The 21,879-nt window shown below is 42.2% G+C and overlaps 1 protein-coding gene across 1 annotated transcript in view; it reads right to left on the reverse strand.

The window, feature by feature from the left end:
• Positions 1–5,602: 5,602 nt before the first annotated feature.
• The window catches only part of CDAN1 (codanin 1), a 205,490-nt gene continuing 189,213 nt past the window's right edge, over positions 5,603–21,879 (reverse strand). Inside the window, exons 26-28 of the mRNA XM_078659513.1 lie at positions 18,759–18,949; positions 8,601–8,708; positions 5,603–7,474 (exon numbers count right to left, since the gene is read on the reverse strand). Coding sequence (XP_078515639.1) covers positions 7,346–7,474; positions 8,601–8,708; positions 18,759–18,949 — 428 coding nt within the window. The 3' untranslated portion in view covers positions 5,603–7,345. The remainder of the gene's footprint in view (positions 7,475–8,600; positions 8,709–18,758; positions 18,950–21,879) is intronic.

The following is a 21,879-nucleotide window of genomic DNA, read 5'->3' on the forward strand; positions in this document are numbered from 1 at the left end:
TGCGTCTCTCCCGTCGTTGACTGCTTGGAAGAGAACGGCCAGGGCCAGTGTGAGTGTAGAGGCCAAATAAACATGAAGTGTTCACCGACTGCAATGCAAGGATGGTGGAAAAAAACATCTTCCCCTAGCTATCCAGCCTCTTGGATTCACTGCCTGAGGGTGTGACAGGGAACACATATGGGATGTAGAGGCTTGGACAAACGAAGCTCTCAGGGGTGGGTTGTTGGGTGAGGAGGTTTAGGTCCCCAATAGGACATCTGTTAGTGCTTCATTAAACACGAGCAGGAGTTCAGAAGAGGAAGCTCCCGGTTGTAGTACTTCCATCAAGATGTTATCTTCACTGCCACCAAGGGCAACTCGAGATCCAGTACCTCAACTGCCCTTTTCACTACCACATATTATGATGCTCCCTCCTCCGTAGCCACGCTAGGGGGAGAAAGCATGCCAGTATCTGAGGATGTGTCCAGACCACTGGCATCACTGAGTTCCTATCACAATTCCATATCCTGACCCTCTAAAGGGTCCAGTGCCCCTCCTATTCTTCCCCAAGGCCTAGCCCTTCAGAACAGGGCTCAGGCTCCGACCTAGGACATGGATACCTTTAAATGGTTTGGAGAATTCCACAAATAGTTGTTGAATTTTGCAAAATGATTGAGCTCTATCCTGCTACAGAGTCTTGTTGAGGAAAGAACAGAGGCAAATCAATTAATTGACTCATGTGGGGTTGTGATACTACTTTTGGTAGAAATTAAGGATTAGTTTGTAGTACTACTTTGTCTTTATGTCTTTGGAAGAATGGTTCTTCTAAAGAAAATGCCTGAAGCTCACTACGTATCTGAGTGAAGTGACTGCGATGAGAAATGCAAGTTTCTATGACAGAAAATTGAGAGGGCTTGTGCGAAGAGGTTCAAATGGTGGACCTATTAACCATGTCAAAACAATATTGAGATCCCACACCTGTGAGGGTGGAGATCTAGATGGAATAACTCTTTAGATACTTTGTAGGAAGGATTTGGATTACAGGAACTTTAAATATATACGTTTGTTATTTATTTTGGAGATGTGCAGCTAACCCTGTAAGATGCATGTTTATAGAAATGAAATTTGACCCTGTAGTTTGTAAGGGAAGAAGGTAGCAAAGAACGCTCTGAGTTGATGCATTTAATGGGTTAATATTTTTAGAGTGGCATTAGTGAACAAAGTGTTTCCACGTTGCGGCACATCAGGCATGTGCTGTGGGCCTTCTTGCCTCTGTTACGGTATCCATATATTCTTGAGGTAAATTTAGATATCCAAATTCTAGAACCTCAGGAGCCAGATGGCAAGATTGAAAGATCTGGGGTTTGGGTGCCTTATTGGTCCTTGGTTATGAGTGAGAAGGTCCTGCCTGTTGGGTAGTCCTTGGTGTGGGAGTACTGATAGCTCTAGCAGTGTCATAAACCATGGCTGTCTGGCCCATGTGGGAGCAACTAGGTCTACGGCAGTTTGCAAATTACAAACAGAAGTAAGGGGAAAGGTGGAAAAGCATAAGCAAATATCTTTGACCAGTAGATCCATAGTGTATTGCTCTTGGACTGTGGTTGTTGGAACCTGGAGGCAAAGTTTAGGCTTTTTGCATTACGTGGTGTGGCAAATAGGTATTTGTCTGGTTCCCCTAGTACTGGAAGAATGGGTGTAGGAATTGTGTGTTGAGTTTCTACTTGTGAAAATGTATGTAGGGTCTACTGGGGAAGGCTTATATTTTTTAGCAACCCTAATAGTAATAATCCTGGATCTAACTGCGTCGTTAATGTCTGTAGTGTGCCTGAGCATACCTTTCAGCATTGGAAGGTATTGCGCAGAACGCCGAGTGGGCGAGGGAGTTTCAAATAGGAAATCGTCCTCTAGTTGCTCAGTGTGGAGTATCACTTTATGAAAAGTAGTTGTCCTACTTAGAACATGGTGGTAAATAGTGGTGTCATCAGGAGGTGAGGGTTTTGATAGGTACAGATACGGGTCAATGTTATCTGGTGGATCTGTGTCATATGCCTCAAGTCAACTTGTGGTGGTATGAGTGCTGATCATCACTTCCCCATCCCCATCAAGGAGTCGAGTGAGACCGCTAGTGAATATGGGGGGGTCATGAATTGGTGACTGTTGTGACGATTGAGTGTGTACAGCAGGGATTGGAGGAGGGCTAGGGCGCAGTGGGCTAGTAGCCTTGCCCTCTTTCCTCTTCTTTCTTGAGACACAGAGAGATCTATTGCCTCTCCAAAAGAAAGTTGCCTTTCATATAAGGGGGATTGGTGAGGATTCTTCCTGCATCTGGGTGCATCATTAAATGTTTTTGTAGAGAGTTTAGCTGTTGATGGAGCTTCTCAAGTACTGGTTGCACATTCTCTGGAGAATATGGCGCATCTGTTTGTCTTTTTGACTCAGACAATGGTTAAGCCGAGTTATTTTAGTGCCGAGGGTCTGGGCTACGAGCCTGCCTTTTTCGGTGCCGGAGTGGTATGTTGTTTCGGCTCCGAAGACTTTGGTGCCAGACTCTGGTGGAGTGTTTAGGGCCGAAAGTCGAGTCAATTCCGAGGTGGAGGGCTTCAGATCAATGACTTGTCTAGGCAGTTTCTTCAGAGCCAAGCTGAGGCTACACGGTCCAGATGCAGCCGGTCGGTGCTGACAATGGCCCATAGGTAGTGGTGAACCAACAACAGACTTTTGGGGCTTTGCAGGTGCTGGCTGTTAGGGTGTAGGCGGAGGGGTCACAGTACTCACAGTTTGTTGCCCCGAAGTGATGGTATCATATTTTGCATCTGACTCAGAGCTGTGGTCTGGAGATAGGTTACCCTCATCAGCTGCCGATGGATGTCACTCCATTTCAAGTTCCGATTCCTCCGAACCGTAAAAGTCGGGTGTCCCTTCTTTTCTGCGTCGAGATATCTGGAGTCTTCTAGTCTTCCGATCACCTTTTTGGATGAAAACTACCTGCAGGCCTCGCAGGTTTCCTCTCGATAATCTAGAGACAAGCGCAAATTACACACCTCATGTAAATCCGTGCGTGGGCACTTTGTTTGAAACGAAGGACAAAATCCAAAGGGTGTCTGTTCCATCACCACCTGGACGCATGCTGTACAAAATAAATTCTACACCGAAGGGTGAAGGCCCTGTGGGGCGTGACCGAATCGAGTGCCCAAGTATGAATTCAACATTGATGTTATAAGTATGGAAATAGTGATCAAATCATGATCGTAAACAATACTGAGGGTACCAGAAAGTAGCCAGACGACTGTGTCGAACCGGAGCAGAGAAGCATATGACAAAACCCGATGGAGAGAAACAATCTCCGGCCGCGACATAAACAAAATGTAGATGGAAAGCATCTCTAGTCCTACTCTACTTCCCTTTCTGCATAAAGGCCGGAAGCCCAGTTCTCTGTTTTACGGCCGTTGGATCCGACAGACCTTCTTCGAGCACCCTCCAGTGCCGCTATAGGCTATCCGCCACTGCCGGACCCCCCTCCCAAGCAATTCAGTAACCAATCCAAAACAAAACGGAAAGGAGAGAAAGGGGGGACCCCTATTAAACAGTCCCAACTCTACCCAAGCCCTCATCCCTCAACCCCCCCCCGACAATCCCCCCCTTCCAAACCCTCACCGCCCCCCCTCCCTGTGATCCATGGTCCGCTGTTGCCGCCGCCTAGGCCTCCTCAGTCTGCACTGGCAAGTCAATGTATTTTGGGATCTGTGTCGGTGTCTGTTAATATCAACAGCCGGAGGTACCTAGGACAGGTCACCTCCGTGAACTCAGACGCTAGCAAGGACAGGAATGGTTTCCACAACTCCGCATAACTCGCTTCCTCCCCCGCCCTGGACAAAGACAGTTTCTCCATGCCCAGAACCATCCATAGACGATGTAGCCACCCCTGATATGTGGGGATGTGTTTGGATCGCCATTGCGCCACTATGTTCTGCACTGCTGACCCCATTGCGATCGCAATAAGACAACCTCTTCGTGATTTCAGAGGGTAAGTCAGTGGGTAAGTCAGTGCGTTAGGCAGCCCCAGGAACACGTAAGCGGGGAAGCGGGGGATTTCTGTTTCGAAGTGTGCATCTACCTCTCCCAGTACCTGGTTCCAGTATTCCGGTAAATAAAAGTGGGTCTGTCTTCGGGCGGATCTTCCACTCTTTCATGTCGCCACTGTTTTTTTTCTTCACATGACGTATATTCAATAAACATATGTAATACTAAAAATTAAGTCCAGGACATTGCGCATTGCAAGCAAGAAGAGTCACTATACCTTGAAAGGCGGGTGTATGGGTAACTGCTGCTGGGCACCATCAGTCGAATAGCCAGGTTTTTAGGCCATCTGTTAAATCCTGCAGGGTGGGGGGGGTCCAGAGGTGGAGGGGGAGGTTGTTCCAGGTCTTGGTCGCCAGGTAGAAGGACTGACACAGTAAAGAGGGGTGTGGGTGAGGGCAGTGGAGCGCAGATCACTGATGGGTTGGTGTAGATTCCGTCTGTTTAGGTAGGCTGGTTCTTCGTTGTGTAGGGCCTTGTATGTGTGGGTCAGCATTTTGAACTGACATCTCTTGTGTACTGAGAACCAGTTGAGTGTTCTGAGGTGGGACGTGATGCCAGATCACCTTGGGAGGTCGAGGAAGAACCAGGCTGCTGCGTTCTGGATGGTCTGTAGTCTGTTTAGTAGCTAAATGGGGATTCCCATGTAGAGAGTGTTGCCATAGTCCAGCCAGCTGGTGATGAGCACCAGGGTGATGGTATTTTGCATGCTAATGGGGATCCACTTTAATATTTTCCAGAGAATGCGAAGCTTGAGAAAGCAAGCTGAGGATGCTGCGTTATTCTGGTTTTTCATGGTGAGCCTGTTGTCAAGTATGATGCCAAAGTTCCTGGTGCGGTCCGAGGGGGTGGAAGTAGGGCCCAGTTCTATTGACCACCAAGTGTCATTCCAGGGATTGGCATTGTTCCCGAAGAGGAGTACCTCAGTTTTGTCTGTGTTGAGCTTGAGGCAGTTGTTTTGCATCCAGCTGGCGATGCTGGTCATACACCTGTGGAAGTTAGCTTCGGTGTTGGTGGGTCAGTGGATAGTGAGAGTATGACCTGGGTGTCATCAGCGTAAGATATGATGTGCATACCGTAGGCTGCTGCCAGAGGAGTCATGTATGCGTTGAACAGGTTGGGACTCATCGGTACCTCTGTAGATTTGCAATTGTCCCTAGCCGAAACATGTATTTAAATACAAGCAATCAGTTTTTGCTTGTTACTAGTTGTCAAATTTCTGTAAATGAGAATAAGATTTCCTAGTAACCGTACAAATCCTACCGAATTTAAGGGATTTATTAAACATTCCTTTCTAGGATTAGTGAAATGTAGACTTCTGAGAGCACGCTCATGAGGTCACAGTTTTTCCTTCCCAATTTTAGATACCACCTGCAGCACAGCAGCCACCACCCCAGGTGGCATGGTGGCCTTCATCATGAATATCTTTCAGTCGGTCCACAAACAAATTCATTCACATGCCGCTTTTAAGTATTTGACAAGAACAGTTTAAAATTTTTAAAAATACCAAGAAATGTTCTTCACCACAAAAACACAGGACAAAACATTCATTTAAAAAAAAAAAAAAAATCTTTATTAGGGAAGGGGAGTGTGTCTCTGATCTCAGTAAGGTTTATTGAGGGAACATACCACTAAAGTCAGTGGTAGAAAAGGTGAGAAAATTGTATACTTTATTGTTCATTGTCCTTAAAAACATGTTGACATGATATTTTGTTTAAAAGTTTCAAGTGCCGTGAAGGTGTATTTTTTTTTTTTAATTAAACATACAAGCGCAAGAGAAACCAAATTCCTCTTCACTATGTAACTGAATCCCAGAAAAGTGCATCTAAACCACTGAGTATAAGGAATGTTCATCTGCATTTGTTCTCAATATGTGCATTTCTCGCATAGCAATGAGATTACCAATATTACTTGGTATGATTTGACTTGGTGAGGTTGGACTATTATTAGACTTATAGCGGAAGGGTGCATTGTGGGAAAAGCAGTGGTGGGAAACAGAAGATCTGGAGCGGAAGATCATTCATTCCACTGTGCCCGCTTCACAAGTAGCAGACTTGAGCAAGCCGCTGAGGAAAATATGTGAACAGTGAAAGCATATAAGCCGAAGTCCTACAAGCCACAAAGCTTTTGAAAGGTAACAGAGGTGGTCTAGAAAAATAAAAGGAAAATGTAGGAGGGAGATATAGTGGGAAGGAGTAAGCGGAGAACCCCTTAGTAAAGTGCATAAGTTCATTGAACATTATAGAAAATATATCCAACATTACTACATTCTTGGAAGAGAGAGAGGCCAAAAAATAGGTAGATGTGAAAAAAAGAGTGTGAACTATTTAAAATCGAATGTCTCAATTATAGAGTGTACTGACTGTCGTTAAAACCTCAATGGAGCACTTACATGTATAGAGTTGAGAAGTCTATTTTGCAATGTTCTGTTACCATGTTTAATGGAGAAAAAAAATAAACTAAGACTGATAAGAGTGTTTGTTTGCAACAGTTTTGAGAATTCCTTTAGTGTACTGACAGAGTTTCATGTGACTTCTGCTAGTATCTGTGCCCACCTAAACACTTTACTATTTCTTCTGAAAAATGGCAAGGCTCAATGTGCAGCTACTGCTTTATAAAACATATGAAAAAGAGGTGTAGATTTCAAAATATGTTCTTTAAAAGAACACAGATCTGCATTGCAAACCCAATAGAAAACTATCTATAAGATGAGAGTTTTACTCGTAAAACTCCAACCCATGGTGATAAAGGCATACAAACGTCTTCCCGCTTGACCACCAACATATATGGAATCAATGGAACACAGCAAACTCTCCTCAATGAACTTGGAAAGAGAGATGACCCAAGTAATGATGTAATGGTACCGATCACGTTCGACAGCTGTGACGTCAGGCTAGTGGCCCTCCAATGAAATCTTTGTTCCCAGTTCTGCATAAAGTACTTAGAATTTCACTACAGTTATCTTTCCATTGTAAGGGACCCTAAGCGTCTGGCGAGGCCAGTTACGGCTACAGACTCTCCACCAGGTAAGACAAGGACCTCCTTCGCTTTCCTCTGCACAACAAAGAAATCCAGGCCGCGATTTGGCAACAGTGTCCTGCAACAAGCCCGTTAGACCTGAAAATTGGTTTTGCTGCACAATGCTAGCAATATTTTGTCCAGCTACAGCTTTGGTCACATTTCCCAGGAAAGTCACATGCTGTGGGTCTTGAAGTGCCCTGCCTGACTGGTAGCACCTTTTATTCTGAAAAATCATTCCACATTCAGTTCTGAGCTTTGGGTCCATGGGCTATCTTTGCGTTATCAATGTTCCATTTGGGGTCTGCATTGCTTCCCTTGCTCTGGTCGTGTCGACGGACTCCGCTTCATGCTCAGACTTAAAAGCAGCTGACAAAATTTGAAGTTCTTCTAAAATGACCTGCAAATATGAACGTGAACATTGTTTAGCAATTGAGGAATTATTTTTTGCCAAAACACAAAGGACTAGTAGTATAGGACTAAATCAACACTCATTTGAGAAATGATTACTTATACAATGAAAAATAGCTACAATTGAAAGATTTTTTTTAAAGGTCAGGTCTACAAATTCAGTTTCCTTCACCTTCCTCTGAAGTTTATAAAAACAGAGAACGTCCAGTGGACTTGCATGATCATGAAGCTCACCAGGGAGGAAAGCAGGAATGCCCAGGAAATATTACATGAGTCGGGTGGGTGGCACAGCTTTAGAAAGCCACATGGAACACTTTTGTTTGAACAACATGCCCCTTTCCAGATCAGACAGTCTGAAAGGTACTCCTGGTCATCTGGATAAGCAAACCTTCTAGACAGGGTGTTTACATTCCCTGTAATCTGTGTTGCACAGTGAAGCCTAGCACTTGGTTAGAGATGGTCTATTTACTTATCTGCCAAGTAAAGTCCTTTTATTTCCACAATGTAAAGTACTGACTGGACAATGAAAATATTGAGTACTATTTAATGTATGTCATTGCATCCGAGTGCCTGCTGAACCTTACTACCCTGGGAAAATTAAGTGCCTAATGAAAGCAAAGTGGCTGTCCAAATAGAATCCACCAGAATTCTAGGGCTGGGAGTCTCAAATCAACATCTATGCAGACGTGCTTCAATTAACATCTCTTGGTACTGTTTCCTGCCACAACTGCAGTTCATGCTTTTTACAGTTTTTGCTCTTGTGTACCAAACCACTAATCGAAATGTCAGTGTGTTCACATCAAATGAAAAAAGACTACAAGGCCTGTGGAACATTACATTTCCAATGTAAGTTAACAAAAACAATTCATTTACACAACCAATTGTAAACCGCAACACCAAACATTATTAGCCACACCAACCAACCACCAGCGAGCAACACCCCATCAAACAATGGCTCTTCCAGGGTCTGCGGGCAAGGACACACGATGAAGAAGGTAGCACAATGACATAATGGCTGGAAGCGCTATACAAATACCAATAACATAATGTAAGGAAGCCTTTGAAGAGAAGTAATGCCAAATAATACACCTGAAATTAAAATCTAAAATACTTACAGGTGGCCATGCGAATCCTTGGAGGTTGTGCAGATAGCTCTCTGCCTCTTTGTCTCCCATAAGCCCGTGGTCAAGAAGTCCGCGAAACAGAAATAAGAAGGCCTCCCACTGCAGAACAAAGAATAGTTTAAGTATTCCCCATTTCTGCAGAAACACAGCAGCAATTGTTATTACAAACATTTTTCCACATTGGACCACAGGCTCGTAAAAGCAGCCCTAATATTTTCAGTTTTAATCAGGAGCACAAAGAGTGTTCACATCCTGAATAAAGTTGTATAATAATAATAAAAAATTATATTGTGCTACATCCAGATGTCTGCCGTTACATAGTGCTTGTAAATAACAAATGTTACTATTACCAACATGACAGATGGACAACCCAGCGGGCTACTATGTGTGCAGTGCTGGTCAGTTAGCAACCAAAGGAGCGTATTGTTATGCCCTGTATAGTTTACTCACATCTTGTAGTTTATCAATCTTCCTGCTGCTCAGCCAGTGTGTAGGTTTACTGTTGAATGTTGGGAATTCAGTGATGCACGGAATGTTGGGGGTCTGTGTGAGTGAGGAATGACAGTTGGAGATGGGCTGAGCAGCAGGCAGGCTGTTCCTGGTGGGGTTTGCCGTTACATGGAACTACGGGTTGACTACAGGCTAACCTACTTCTACTTCACCTGTTTACCTGGACTACCTATCTGATGTGCTTGTATATCATCTGGATGTACTTGGACCAGCTACTGAATAAAGGTACCTATGAACATTACTTGGCTACCATCGTCTACTTGTGTCACAGGGCACGACACATATGGTGCTGCTGGTATCAAGAGAGAAGGCAGTGAAAAATATGCCAAATCGACCAACTGCGAGAGAAAGTGGAAGCAACAGACACGCACATACTTTACTTTTTTTTAAATTTTATACGTTTTTTATTTACAGGATTCAACAAGTACAGAGGTAATACATTCGTACATTATCCATAAATCTGGTGAAAATAAAGTTACCATTGATACATTTTTTTTGGGATTGTAAAGTACAAATAAAAGTAGAGAGGAGAGGAAAGATACAAAAGAAATCAAAGAAAATTATAAAGACAATTCAATAAATAACATAAGCTAAAACTTTAGGCAGAGAGAAATAATTCCAGACACAGTATGGCTTTAACAAGTAATCTCCAATTCTGGTACTTCAAAGAAAGGCTTCCAGATCCTTTCTTTTCTAGCAAGGGTTTTTGGGCCACGATATTTAGCTAGTGATAATTCCAAAGTTCTAATTTCGCTAACCAAAGCCAGCCACTCGGCTACATTTGGAGGTTCTTTAGAGATCCAGGCCCTTGCTATGGTTAATCTGGCACATGAAAGCAAAATCGTAGTTAGGTCCCTGTTGGGAGAATTGAGCTCTTGCATATCAAGCAAAACCAGATGCACAGTAATTTCAGGTATCATTATCTCATAATTTTTTAGATAGTCTGTTATCCCATTCCAAAAGGTAGAAAATGCAGGACAAGAGAATAACATATGATCGATTCCAGCAGCCTGCATATTGCATTTTGGGCATTTAGTTTTATCTAAGAGCAAGTTCCCTTGCGACCATAAGGATATTCTTTGTGGTGTGTAGTACAACTCAGTAATTGTCCTATACAATTGCATTCTAAGGTTAGAAGAGTGTACTATATCGCTTAGGTGTGTTAAAGCATTTCCAATCTGTGTTAAGTTTACATCCAGATTTAATCTACGGGACCATCTAGCTGCTATTTTGGTAATGTTTTCCCCTTTGTCTTTACTCAACAATTGGTATCCCAGTTTTATTAGTGACTTAGTTTTAACCGAATAAATACACTCACAAATATCTGATTGCATAACTTCCGTTATTTTCATTTTGTTAAGAAAAAAGTCTCTTAATTGTCTATATTTGAAGTGCATATCGTTCGTAACACCATTGGTGATTTTCAAGTTTTCAAAATCAATCAAACCATTAATTCCATAAAGATCTCCTAGCGTGTTTATTCCGTGTCTTATCCAGCGATAGCCCGTCCCATCTGAAAAGGTATCCGGGAGACCAGGATTGCTCCATAATCGAAGCTCGGCATTATAAAACGAACTTTTACTAGTATGCAAGATTTTGTCCCAGATTTTAATGGCATGTTTAGCAGTCTTAAATTTGACCCGCTTGTAGTAGTTTGGATCATGAACGCGCAATAGAAATTGATTGGAATCAGCACCTAGCATAAATTGGTGAAAAATAGAGATGGCTCATTTTTTAATAAACTCCTTACTCGAAAAAAAAAAGAAGCTAAGAAATACAGATTAAAGTCTGGAAAAGCGAGTCCCCCTTTAAAAGTGGGTAGTGCCAGAAATTTGATGGCCCTTCGTGCTTTTTTGTAGCCCCATATGAAGTTACTGCATATACTATCAAGCCTTTTAAAACATTTTTTATTAGGTTGTAACGGAATAGCTCTAAACAAATAAAGTAGTTTAGGTAATATTTTCATCTTTATCAGATTGAGTCGACCTAGTAAGCTGAGAGGGATTTTATGCCATTTCTTGAGACTTTTAGTAGTTTCTTTTAAAAATGTCTCATAGTTAATTTCCAGAATTTTCCCCACTTTTGCAGTTAGTTTAATTCCTAAATAAACCGCTTCTTTACAGGTATCAAAAATATGCACATCGGGGGTATAATTAACTATAATTTGCGTTTTACTCACATTTAATTTGTACCCGGAGATTCTACCATAGTTTTGTGCTTCATTAATAATTTCTGGCATAGCGTTATTAATGTCTGTTGTATAGATTGCTATGTCATCGGCAAAGGCAGTTATTTTAAGAGTTACGCCCCCATGGTTCACTGGGGTAATTAGCTTGGTCATTAAGTGCATTTAAAAAGGGTTCTAAAGAAAGAGCAAAAAGTAATGGGGAAAGGGGACAACCTTGTCTCGTGCCTCTTGCGATCCTAAAGTTAGCTGAATCTTTGCCACCATAGCTTATCATCGCCTGTGGTTCGTCATAGAGTGACTTAACCCAATCTAGATAGGACCCAGATAATCCCATTGTGTTTAATACAGCCCACAAATATTCCCACCCCACTCGGTCAAATGCTTTTTCTGCATCTAACATAATCATACCGAGTGGGGTGTGGGTAGTTCCTGCTACATCAAAAGCTGTTATTGAAGTATTGACATGCATAGTGGTGTCTCTACCCAATACAAAACCATGTTGTTGAAGGTTGACAATCTCAGGCATTAAAGGGGCTAAGCGATTGGCAAGGATTTTGGCAAAGATTTTAACGTCAGAATTAAGTAAAGAAATCGGCCGATATGATCCACATTCTTTTTCAGGTTTTCCCTTTTTCAAAAAAAAGATAATTTTGGCAATTTTCCATGATAGTGGAGCTTGCTTGGAAACAATAATTGAATTAATCACTTTCTCTAGTAGCGGCAACAGTTCTTGAGCACAGAGTTTGTAAATTTCCACAGGTAAACTATCTTCGCCTACCGCCTTCCCTAAGGGTAAATTATCAATTGCGAGTTTTATTTCCTCTAGTGTTATTTTTGAGTTTAATTGTTGTAGTACTTCAATATTTAACGCCCGAGGTGGAGTTAGATATCTATCAAGATATTGTAAAATATCCGCTCTAGTTGGTATCACCTCGGGTGTATAAAGTTGCTGGTAAAATTTAACAAATTGTTTCAGTATTTGGTCTTCTTGCGCATAAGTGATTGAATCTGATCCTATTATTTCCTTAATTTTAGTTTTAGCTTTCCTATCTGCAGTTTTAAAAGCTAATATTTTCCCAATGCGGTCGCCGCCTTCGTACTGATCTAGTTTATACTTTTGCAATTTTGAAATAAATCTTTCCCTCAGCGTTTTTTTTAGTCCGGCTTGCAGTTCCGCCAAATTAAGTCTAATCCCCACTATATTATTTTTTGAGTGCCGTGTTGCGTCAGCGAGTTGTGTTTCCATATCTAGTATCTTAGATGTTAGTTTTTTATTATTTTTACGACTCTCCGCGTTTTGCCTAAATAAATATTGTTGAGCGAACCCCCTAATACAACATTTGCATGTATCCCATACAGTATTAATATTGGCCGAGTTAATGTTTAATGAGATAAACTCCTGGATATGTTTTTTAAGTAATGAAGTAAAACTAGTATCAACAAGTAAGTGTCTTGGGAAAGTAAATTTTCGAATTGCTTTTTGGTTTTAACCCTTAATGGTAACTTCTATTAGCAAGGGATTGTGATCGGAAGTGATTTTGGGGCAAATTTCAATCTCGCAGTTCTCTAAAATTGGATCAGAGGTCCATATCATGTCAATTCTAGAGCAGGATTTGTGCGGTGCGGAATAATAGGTGAAGCCTGCCAACTTAGGGTGTTTAAACCGCCAAACATCTTTGAGGTTATTCAACCTTGCTAATTCTAGAATTGCTGCTCTTACTTTGCGCATTCTTTTATAATTACTTTGGCCAGTGGTGTCTACTTTGTAGTCAATAGCACAATTGAAATCCCCAGCGATAATGATTTCTCCCTCCCATTCGAGTAATTCTATACTTAGTTCTTCGAAGACTCTGGGATCATCAATATTTGGTCCGTATACTACACATAGTACCAATTTCGCATTATAACCTTGCATCTGTGCGATTGCCCACCTTCCCCGAGCATCAGAGGTAGTTTTGATAGTTTCTAATGGAACTCCTTTTTGTTTTAAAATAGCTACCCCCCTAAAAGTTTCGTTTAGAGTAGAGCATACAACCAATTCGTATCTCAATTGTGATAGTAATTTACGATCTTGATATTTGATATGAGTCTCTGACACCAAAACTATATTGGGGTTGTACATCTTTATCTCTTCCTGTACTAAATTCCTTTTGTTTTTGCTGTTTAGGCCATCTACGTTCCAACATAATATTCTTAATTTAGGCATTTGACTGTTAGGGAGTTTCTCTGATCTTTATAAGTCCCCTCTATCTTTACTCTTTTCAAAATAATTAGGTTTACCACTCTACTATTATTTAAACGAAAGTTGAATCCTGCCACCAATTTTCCCCCCATTTTTTTACCCCCCACCCACCCTCGACAGGTGTTGTCGCACCCTCCCCTGCAACAACCCCGACCCCACCCTAGCAGCCTCCCGTCCCTTAGGGGGGAGCACCCCTCTATCTTGTGCTGCCGGTGAAAGGGCAGCGTAGTGAAGGTGCACACGTGAGAAACCGCTCATGCCATATCTTAACTTGCTCAATACATAAACACACGCCTACAGAGTAAGAAGTAAATAGAAAAAAAAGAATGGCTGCGCCCATGAAAGAAATACTTTAGTAATACAAGCCCTAAATATGGTTATGCATCAAAACAAAGAAAAAATGTGAATCATGTGCTCAATACAAATAAGTTCAGTGAGCTAAACACTAAAGAAGCGAAAGGTGAAATAGTGTCATTAGTGTCATTAAAGCATGTGCGCCAGTTACTTGGTCTCCTTAGTTGACTTTTTCGTTTTGGTTTACTTTTGCATTCTCCCAAGAGAGTTTTTCCAAAGATTGTTCAGCGGCTGAAAGATCAGTGAAAAAAGTCGTTTGACCATTGCGAATGACCTTAAGGCGAGCAGGTTCTTGGAGATAGGCCGTACATCCTAAACTTTTAAAGGCATCTATCATCTTCCGAAGCTCCCAGCGCTTGTCCATTGTGCCCTTACTTAGGTCAGATTTCACAAAGAAGGTGAGATTGTCAACGGAGACCGGATTGTTAGGCCTAGCCTTAAATGATACAGCTTGCCGCAATAAAAAGTTGCCAAAGTAAATCAGAAACGGTCTGGGAAATTTACTGCTTGTGTTTCTTTGAGTCAGAGGTAGTCTGTGCACTCGCTGTAGCTGGGAATCCCAGTCCCAATCGGCAAGATCAATAAAGGCTTTTTGAAAGAGTTTCACCATGAATGCCCGCGGATCGGAGCCCTCCATCCCTTCTGGTATGCCAAATAATCTAAGGTTTTGCCTTCGTGCCCGATTTTCAAGATCTTCGACTTTAGCTTCAAGTTTGGAGACTCTTAGTGTATTTTGATTAGCAGTTAGCGTAGTCTTATTCACATCTTCTTCCACTTCCACTATTCGTTGTTTAATGTCTTCGATGTCCTTTGTCACTCCCCCCAAACCTAGACCAATATCTCTCATAGTTTCCTGCAATTTAGTATTGTCTTCTCTTAGCTGCAGATATTGTTGTTGTATCTCCGCTCTTTGTTCTAGAAGCGTCTGCATAATCGTTACCATTGATATGTTTGATGGACCTGGGAGGTTGAAGGAATCTTGTGGAGACATTTGAGCAGGTGTTTGTGCGGATATGGTTACGGAACCCGCTATTGCTTTTGGAGAGTTAGTATCTGAGTCATCCATCACCTTCTCTACAAGTTCTTGCTCAAGATTTGATCCGAGAATATTAACAGGAATCTCAGCCAAGAGTAGTTGGGATTTCTTCGGGCTTAATTTTAATGGTTCCGTGTCTTCACTTGGCTGGTCAAGGTTATTAACAACTGATTCAGGAACTTGGTCTTCAGATTCATTGGCCTCTACAATGTACGCAGGGGAAGTAGAGGAAATAATAGAAGTGGGAGTAGGAGTAGAAGTAGGAGAAGTAGGAGAGATTACTGAAGATCCTGAGGTTATTAGGGAGCCCCCAGCTCTGGGCTCACAAATCCCTTCCGTGTTGGTTAAAGTAGTGTTCCTTGGTACCACTTGATTTAAAGACAATGCACTTAAACAAGAGTCTAATGAGGGGACCTTAGGGTGGTTTAGTTTAGGATCTTGTGTGCAGATCGTGTCATCAGGGCTTGCACCGGAGAGTCTTAAAGCCATAGTCTTGACTCCTCCCTTTGCCTCTATCCATCTTCTCAGAGGGCTATCATCGATTAGGCGATTTTTCTTGTTCCCTGGCAATTCTTTCGAAGCTGTCTTAAATAGCAGATTTTTTTGGATGGTCTTACCCTTCGTCTTTTTCTTCTTGATTATAGTTTTTTTAGATAAAGCTTTGAATGATTCGTCAGCTCCCTCTTCTTCTGATATTTCATCATATTCTAAATTAGAGTCTTCGTCTGATATGACCGTAGATACTTGAGATACGCCATCGCCTTCACCACTTAGTTTCTCCTTTGTCTTATTGTTAATTGACTGTGATTGGGCATTAATATTAAGATTCTGTTCGTCATACACCCTTTGGTCTTGTACCAGAGATAGTAATTCCTCAGTAGTATCTACTCTCTGTGTGGTCGTTTGGCATCTATGCGATATATCCAAAGTTGGTGAATGAGTGGCTGAACCCAGGTTAGCATTTGTATTTGAGTTTATGTGGGGCAGCTTATCCGATCCCTTCATTAGATTTTTAATCGCAGCACTGTCTGCTTTAAATGCCTCATCCACTACTCCTCCTCCTCCGATATTGTTCCCCGCCGTGGTTTCAGCCAAAATTGAAATCTTGACTGGTAAAGTAGTAGCTGCATTCTCATTGATTTCTACATCTTTACTGTTCATTTTTTTTTCGTGTTAGCTCAGACCTGGGTTTTGGCTCGGCACTACCACCTCCCTTCAAGATTGGAGCACATTTCATTTCATTGCGTGGGTCCATTGCAGCTTTTGAATTGTTAGGCTGATTTTTACCTTTCACAGCGATAATGCTAATGTTCGCAGTGTGTGACTGTTGTGTCTGCTGAGACTCATTATTAGAGCCTGGCGCCCCTGCTACCGCTAGCCCTGCTGCCGCTGCCGTCGCCATCGTACCTGAGTGTGTTTGACTCCGCGTCTGACAGGTCTTCCGATTCCGTGTAGACCTCGTCTGTCGCGTGGACATCAGCGCTCTCCCTGCTTGCGTCTCCTTTGGTCTCAGCGGCGTACTTCGCCTGGTTGGACGTGGTGTCAGGTGGGCTCCCAGCTGCGGTGGAGCCGACAAGCTGGCTACTCCCCCTGACGTGCGAGCAAGGTTAGCAAGGCTAGCCGCGGCGTAGTTCCAGGAATGTATCAAAGTCCTGCCGCAGTGTCGAAGCAGAACCCTTAACATCGGATCAGTTTAGGGGGTCCAGCCGCCGCGTAATACACCAAAGAGAGCAGAGTAACCACGCAGAGCCAGAGAGGCAGAACCGAGTAACACGCACATACTTTACTTTAGTAAAGAAAAAAAGATTTTTGCTGCTCGAACGAAAGAGCTTGAGAACTGGCCATGACCGAACAAATCAGAATTCAGTGGATTCTGAGAGAAGGGAGCAGAACTTGTGGGCTTTGCTGTACACTGGAGTAAAGGTTGTAAAATAGCAGAGTACTCAATCTTTATTGACAGATGCCACAGAAGGAAAGTACAGACTGACCAGCAAGCACCAATGGAGATGATGAAGAAGAAATACAGACTAAACTATGGGCTCTCTTGATTTTGTTTAAAGTCCGATATCAAACTGTTGTATTTCTCCTCTCCAATGTCTACAGATTTTATTAATCACTGTGACTTTGTCACTATTGTATTTCACAATGTCCACTAAAAGAGGGTCAATACTGTTGAGCCTCATTTGCGCTGTATAAACCTGCATGCAAATAAGAGAAGGGTCTCACATTACCTATAAGATCAACATGTATGAGAGATAGAAATTGAATCTTTGATTCACAAAATGACAGAGTAAAAGTTTGATAAACACATATATAATCCACATAGACAATGGTTCCACAAAGAAAAGGGGAGAGGTTTCTCTGACCTGGCACCTAAGACACAATGGGAGAAACCATAAACAACTAGTTTATGAATGGGTTTGCTGTGCAGTGAAATATGCACTTGTTTATCCAGCTAATCTAGGTGATTCTGGAGAGGGTGGGAGTACCATCTCGGACACCCACAAACAGCAGAGGTCATGCTGCAATCTGTATTGACTCAGAACCAGGGGGAGAAGAGGTTGAGGTATGGATGAAGCAAGAAGACCTTCATAAACACCATGATTGGCCAGCCCCTCTGTCAATATAGTTCTATATTTGAGGGGGCGGGGGGCCTTTGATCTCTTTAAGTATTGCCTAGGCAACACTTGCGCTGTTACATGTGTTGCTGCTCCCTAGGTTTTAAATACAGCCTCAGAGAATTATTTTCTTAAATGGCTTAAGGCAGGACACACGCTTGGTCCTAAGCAAGGCTGGCAACGGTTACTTTACTCACTAGCACATCTCAGATTTATATGGGACCTTCTATAAATTTCCCTTCATCAGCTCCACACAGAGTACAACCTAATCCGAAATCAATAGAATTTGTTTTGCCACATTTCAAAGCTACTAATTGTATATTAGCGCCGGGACGCCCCGTTGCTGGGGCAGCTGACGCGCTCAATAAAACTCTAACATAACAAACTCTAACATATATGGACATAGCTATTTGAATGTACTCGTGGTACTGTCTTGAATGCAATACCTTATATTTAGGGTGGATTTACCATATCTTCTGCAGGGTGCAGTACCACATGTCACATAGGTCATCTTTTGGTCACATATGGTACTGCATCCTGCAACATGGCTAGGTAAAAAACATTGGCATTTACAAAGCCAATAACTCCAACAAATGTGAGACCAATTGCATTTCCAATGCAATAGGTCTTGCATTTGTTAACGTTAGAGCTGTTGACATTGAAAATGACAATGTTTTTTTCTTTTGCTTTTTTATACTATTGGCAATAGTGCTATGCAAATATAATAACTCCACTGCAAATAAAAAACAAAAGTACAAAACGTTGCTCTTTTCAACGCCAACAGCTCTAACTTTACTAAATGCGAGAACTATTGCATTGCAAATGCCAGTTCTAATGAGGTAGGGGGTTGGAAAGAGCAGAGCTTCCTCTCTAAGTTTTGTATTTTTCTTCTGTTGAAAATGTAAACACTGTAAAAAAAAACACAAGAAATACCAACCATATTTTTGTTTTAAAGGAATATAAACAAATTTAAAATTTTGAAATTAAATCTTTAACAAATTTTTAAAATTTAGATGACTTTTGTATTATTACTGTTGGGTTTGAGGTCCTACAAGGGGACTGGCTGGTTAGTGATAGACACAGACACACAGACACACACACACACAGGATTTTTCTAAAACATTGTTTTTACTTTTATGAGAAAGTAAAGCTGTATGTTACAACAACAAGGTAATGTGTGTTGCTTGTTTCAATGACTCACCTGATGTGGATCTGCGTGCGCCATGTAGTCAACATTTTTTGGGCTAAACATTAGCTGCATGGGAACAGGCACCTGGAAATCATTCTTCCAGATTGAAAGCAGCAACTCAAGCAAATCAGTGACCTTCGCATCCTTCTCTGGCTCCGCTGCCTGAACTTGTGACACCACTTGGATTGGAATTCGATTAGAAACTTTTGGGGAGAAACAGGTTTTTTAAATTAGAAGAAACAAATACATCCATTTTATTAAAAGAGTGTTAGTAGCAAAAACACTCAAAATACTTCTGTCACAAGAGAAATTATTAAGATTAAAAAAAATATGCTTTTCAAGAAAAGGTGCTTTTTTTTTAGCAATTCAAAAAGTTACTTTTCTGGGGTAATGTATTTTCTGCCAGGATACTGTTTCTACACCTTTAAATATGCCACATGCACCAACAGCCCTCTGGTGCTGATAGAGTGCGCAGGATTTATTACATTGGCCAGAGGGTCGTGATGACATCTTCGCAGCCATAGAATGCTAGGATCTGTGCCCCAACATCAGTTCAACTTCGTTTTTCCTGTGTATTCTGAGATGCTATCGAGAAGACTGATAATCAAGCAGTGGTTCAGTACAATACTAGGGTGGCATCTTGTTAGAAAAGGCAATTCATTTCTCGTGAAGGGGGAGGAGAGAGGGTTAGTGAGGAACCTGTAGGTAGATCATACCTGAAGGTAAGTAACTTTATCTTCTGATGGATACTTCTATCATCACCTTGAATAGACTTCCAAGCAATACCCCCCTTGAGTGGTGGGACTGGAGAATTAAATCAGAAAGTCGTGAATGACAGACCGGCACAATAACTATCTCTCCTCATTTATGAAGCCAAGCAACAGTGTTTGGCAAAAGTATGGAGAGAGAATGATGAAGCAACCTTGCAGATATGAGCCACTGGAACCCCTCAAGACAGGGCTCCCAATTCATTAAAAAAGAGGTTAGAGGACAAATGTTTGTTAAACCTTTCTGAAGTCTCATCACCCCAGGGAGGTAAACAGAGAGGATTAATCTGGTAAACTGAGGCAAGTAGACAGTGCCGAGATGTACCACTCGACTAGCCAAAAACCGTGGGAGCTGTGAAACGTTAGCATGGAACACTTAACAGATCAATCATCCTCTCAGTACACCAGGAAACAAACTGGTTCCATCTGCCAGAGTAAACGGATTTCATGGAAGGGCAACGCCCTGAAGGGAATGCGTCCATCAATTATTGGTGGCAGGTGAATAGGCGCTCAGATTTCCCCGCTCAATTTCCACTCAATAAGGTGTAGGCTGTGAAGATTGGGGTGCAGATTCTGCCCAATAGGGACAACAGGTCAACTCCGAGTGCTAGGTGAAGAGCGGCAGCAATCAATAGGTGCTTATGGTCTATATGCAACACCATTCATGGCCAGTCCAGACAATAAGAATGACTAGGGCCCGATAGTGGTAAATCTTCCTCAGCACCAGAGGAATCAAGGATATTACGGAGAAATGCAAAGTGGAAGAGAATCTTCCACTGCAACTGAAATGCATTCCTGAACGCTCCCTATAACAGAAGTAGAAAGGCTCAAAATGTTGGGCAGTGGGCGATGTCTTGAGTGGCAAAGAAGTCCATGTGAGGTATGTACCAAAGGGCAAAGAGGTCTTTTATCACCTCTGGATGGAGAGGGATTCATGGTCAGCAAGATCACGCAGACTGATCCTGTCAGCCCTGGTGTTCAGCAAACCAGCCATGTGGTCGGCCACCATCCATGAGCAGTGCTGGTGTACTTGTGGCATCTCAACAGAGTCTGAGACCCTACTTCCGCCCCACCAACCTCTCCTGTTTGAGTACCACATCATGGTTGTATTGTCGGTCAAGTTCTGGACTTACTGACCATGAAGTACCGGGAGGAGAACAAAATCAACTGGATAGCTGTCCGTCCCAGAAGATGGGTGCAACAACTCTGCTCTTCTGGTGTCCAGAGCCTCTGATCTCCAGCTCCTCCAATTTGCCTCTTCACATAGGCTTTAAGCATTCATTACAACTGTGGTCATTATTGTAGGGGAGCAGAAAGATCTTCCTTGCAACTGGTTCTCCTACCTTTCCAACCAGCTAAACTTGACTGCAGCATCTCTGGAGATCACAATGGAATCCCATGCATGAGTGACCAGGAAAATCCATCAATACAATAGGAGTCACAGGGGGAAACAAAGGTGAGGCCCGGGGGGCTAGATATTGTATAGTCTTCCCTAGGACACGTGATCAAAGGACACGGTGTTCATATTGGAGACGGTTGCAGGTACGCTGTGGCTCCCCAACCGTCAGGTTTTAGGCGAATCTTAAGTGAAGATTGAGAATTTGAACCCCTATTAGCCCTGATGAAGTTGCGAGATGGTGTAGCAACGAAACATGTTAGCAACATTGAATTGATAATGGTTTGATGGGAACCATTTTTAATTGGGAAGGCTTGCAGCTTCGAATAAAATTGGTTGGCCAGCACGCCTTACCGGTTTTTAAAGGTGAGAATTATGTTCATTGATTCTCACAGGGGTTCAATGAGCACTTATAGCGAATAGTAAGCACGGTTGTTTCACTTACTATCACTTTTTCACTACATTTATGTTATGGTTCTTTAAAAGGAGAGCATACACTTCTCTTTCTTCCTTTTCCACACAAAAAGATAGAGAGTGGCCGTTGATGATAAGTGGGTAAGCTGGTGAGTACCAGTCAGCAACCACTTTGGTGTTTCTACCGTGAGGTACTCTCTCGCTTTTTTCACAATTTTTCATTGGTTGGAGGTGGAACCTAGCCTGGATGGTTGTTTTTAAAAATTAGATATAGATACACTGTGACAAATCAGAGAAGTGTAAGTAATCACACTCAAGGGAACTGAGAAGGTTATTGAAAACCCTTGTATTGTCATTCCTGTTAGGATTAAGTGTAATTGAGATGAGGCCACTGTTGTTTATAATGACCAGGAAAACCCAACAAACCAAGCAAATTAAGGACCTACAGAACATGGGCTCGAGCTCCCATCTGAAACATCGTAATGGTATCCTGTATCCTCTGTTGAAGAGGGAAATCTCTGAGTGAGACAGTATTTAGTACCGCCCTAATGAACAG

Source organism: Lissotriton helveticus, chromosome 9 (genome assembly GCF_964261635.1).
Source record: "Lissotriton helveticus chromosome 9, aLisHel1.1, whole genome shotgun sequence".
Lineage (NCBI taxonomy): Eukaryota > Metazoa > Chordata > Amphibia > Caudata > Salamandridae > Lissotriton > Lissotriton helveticus.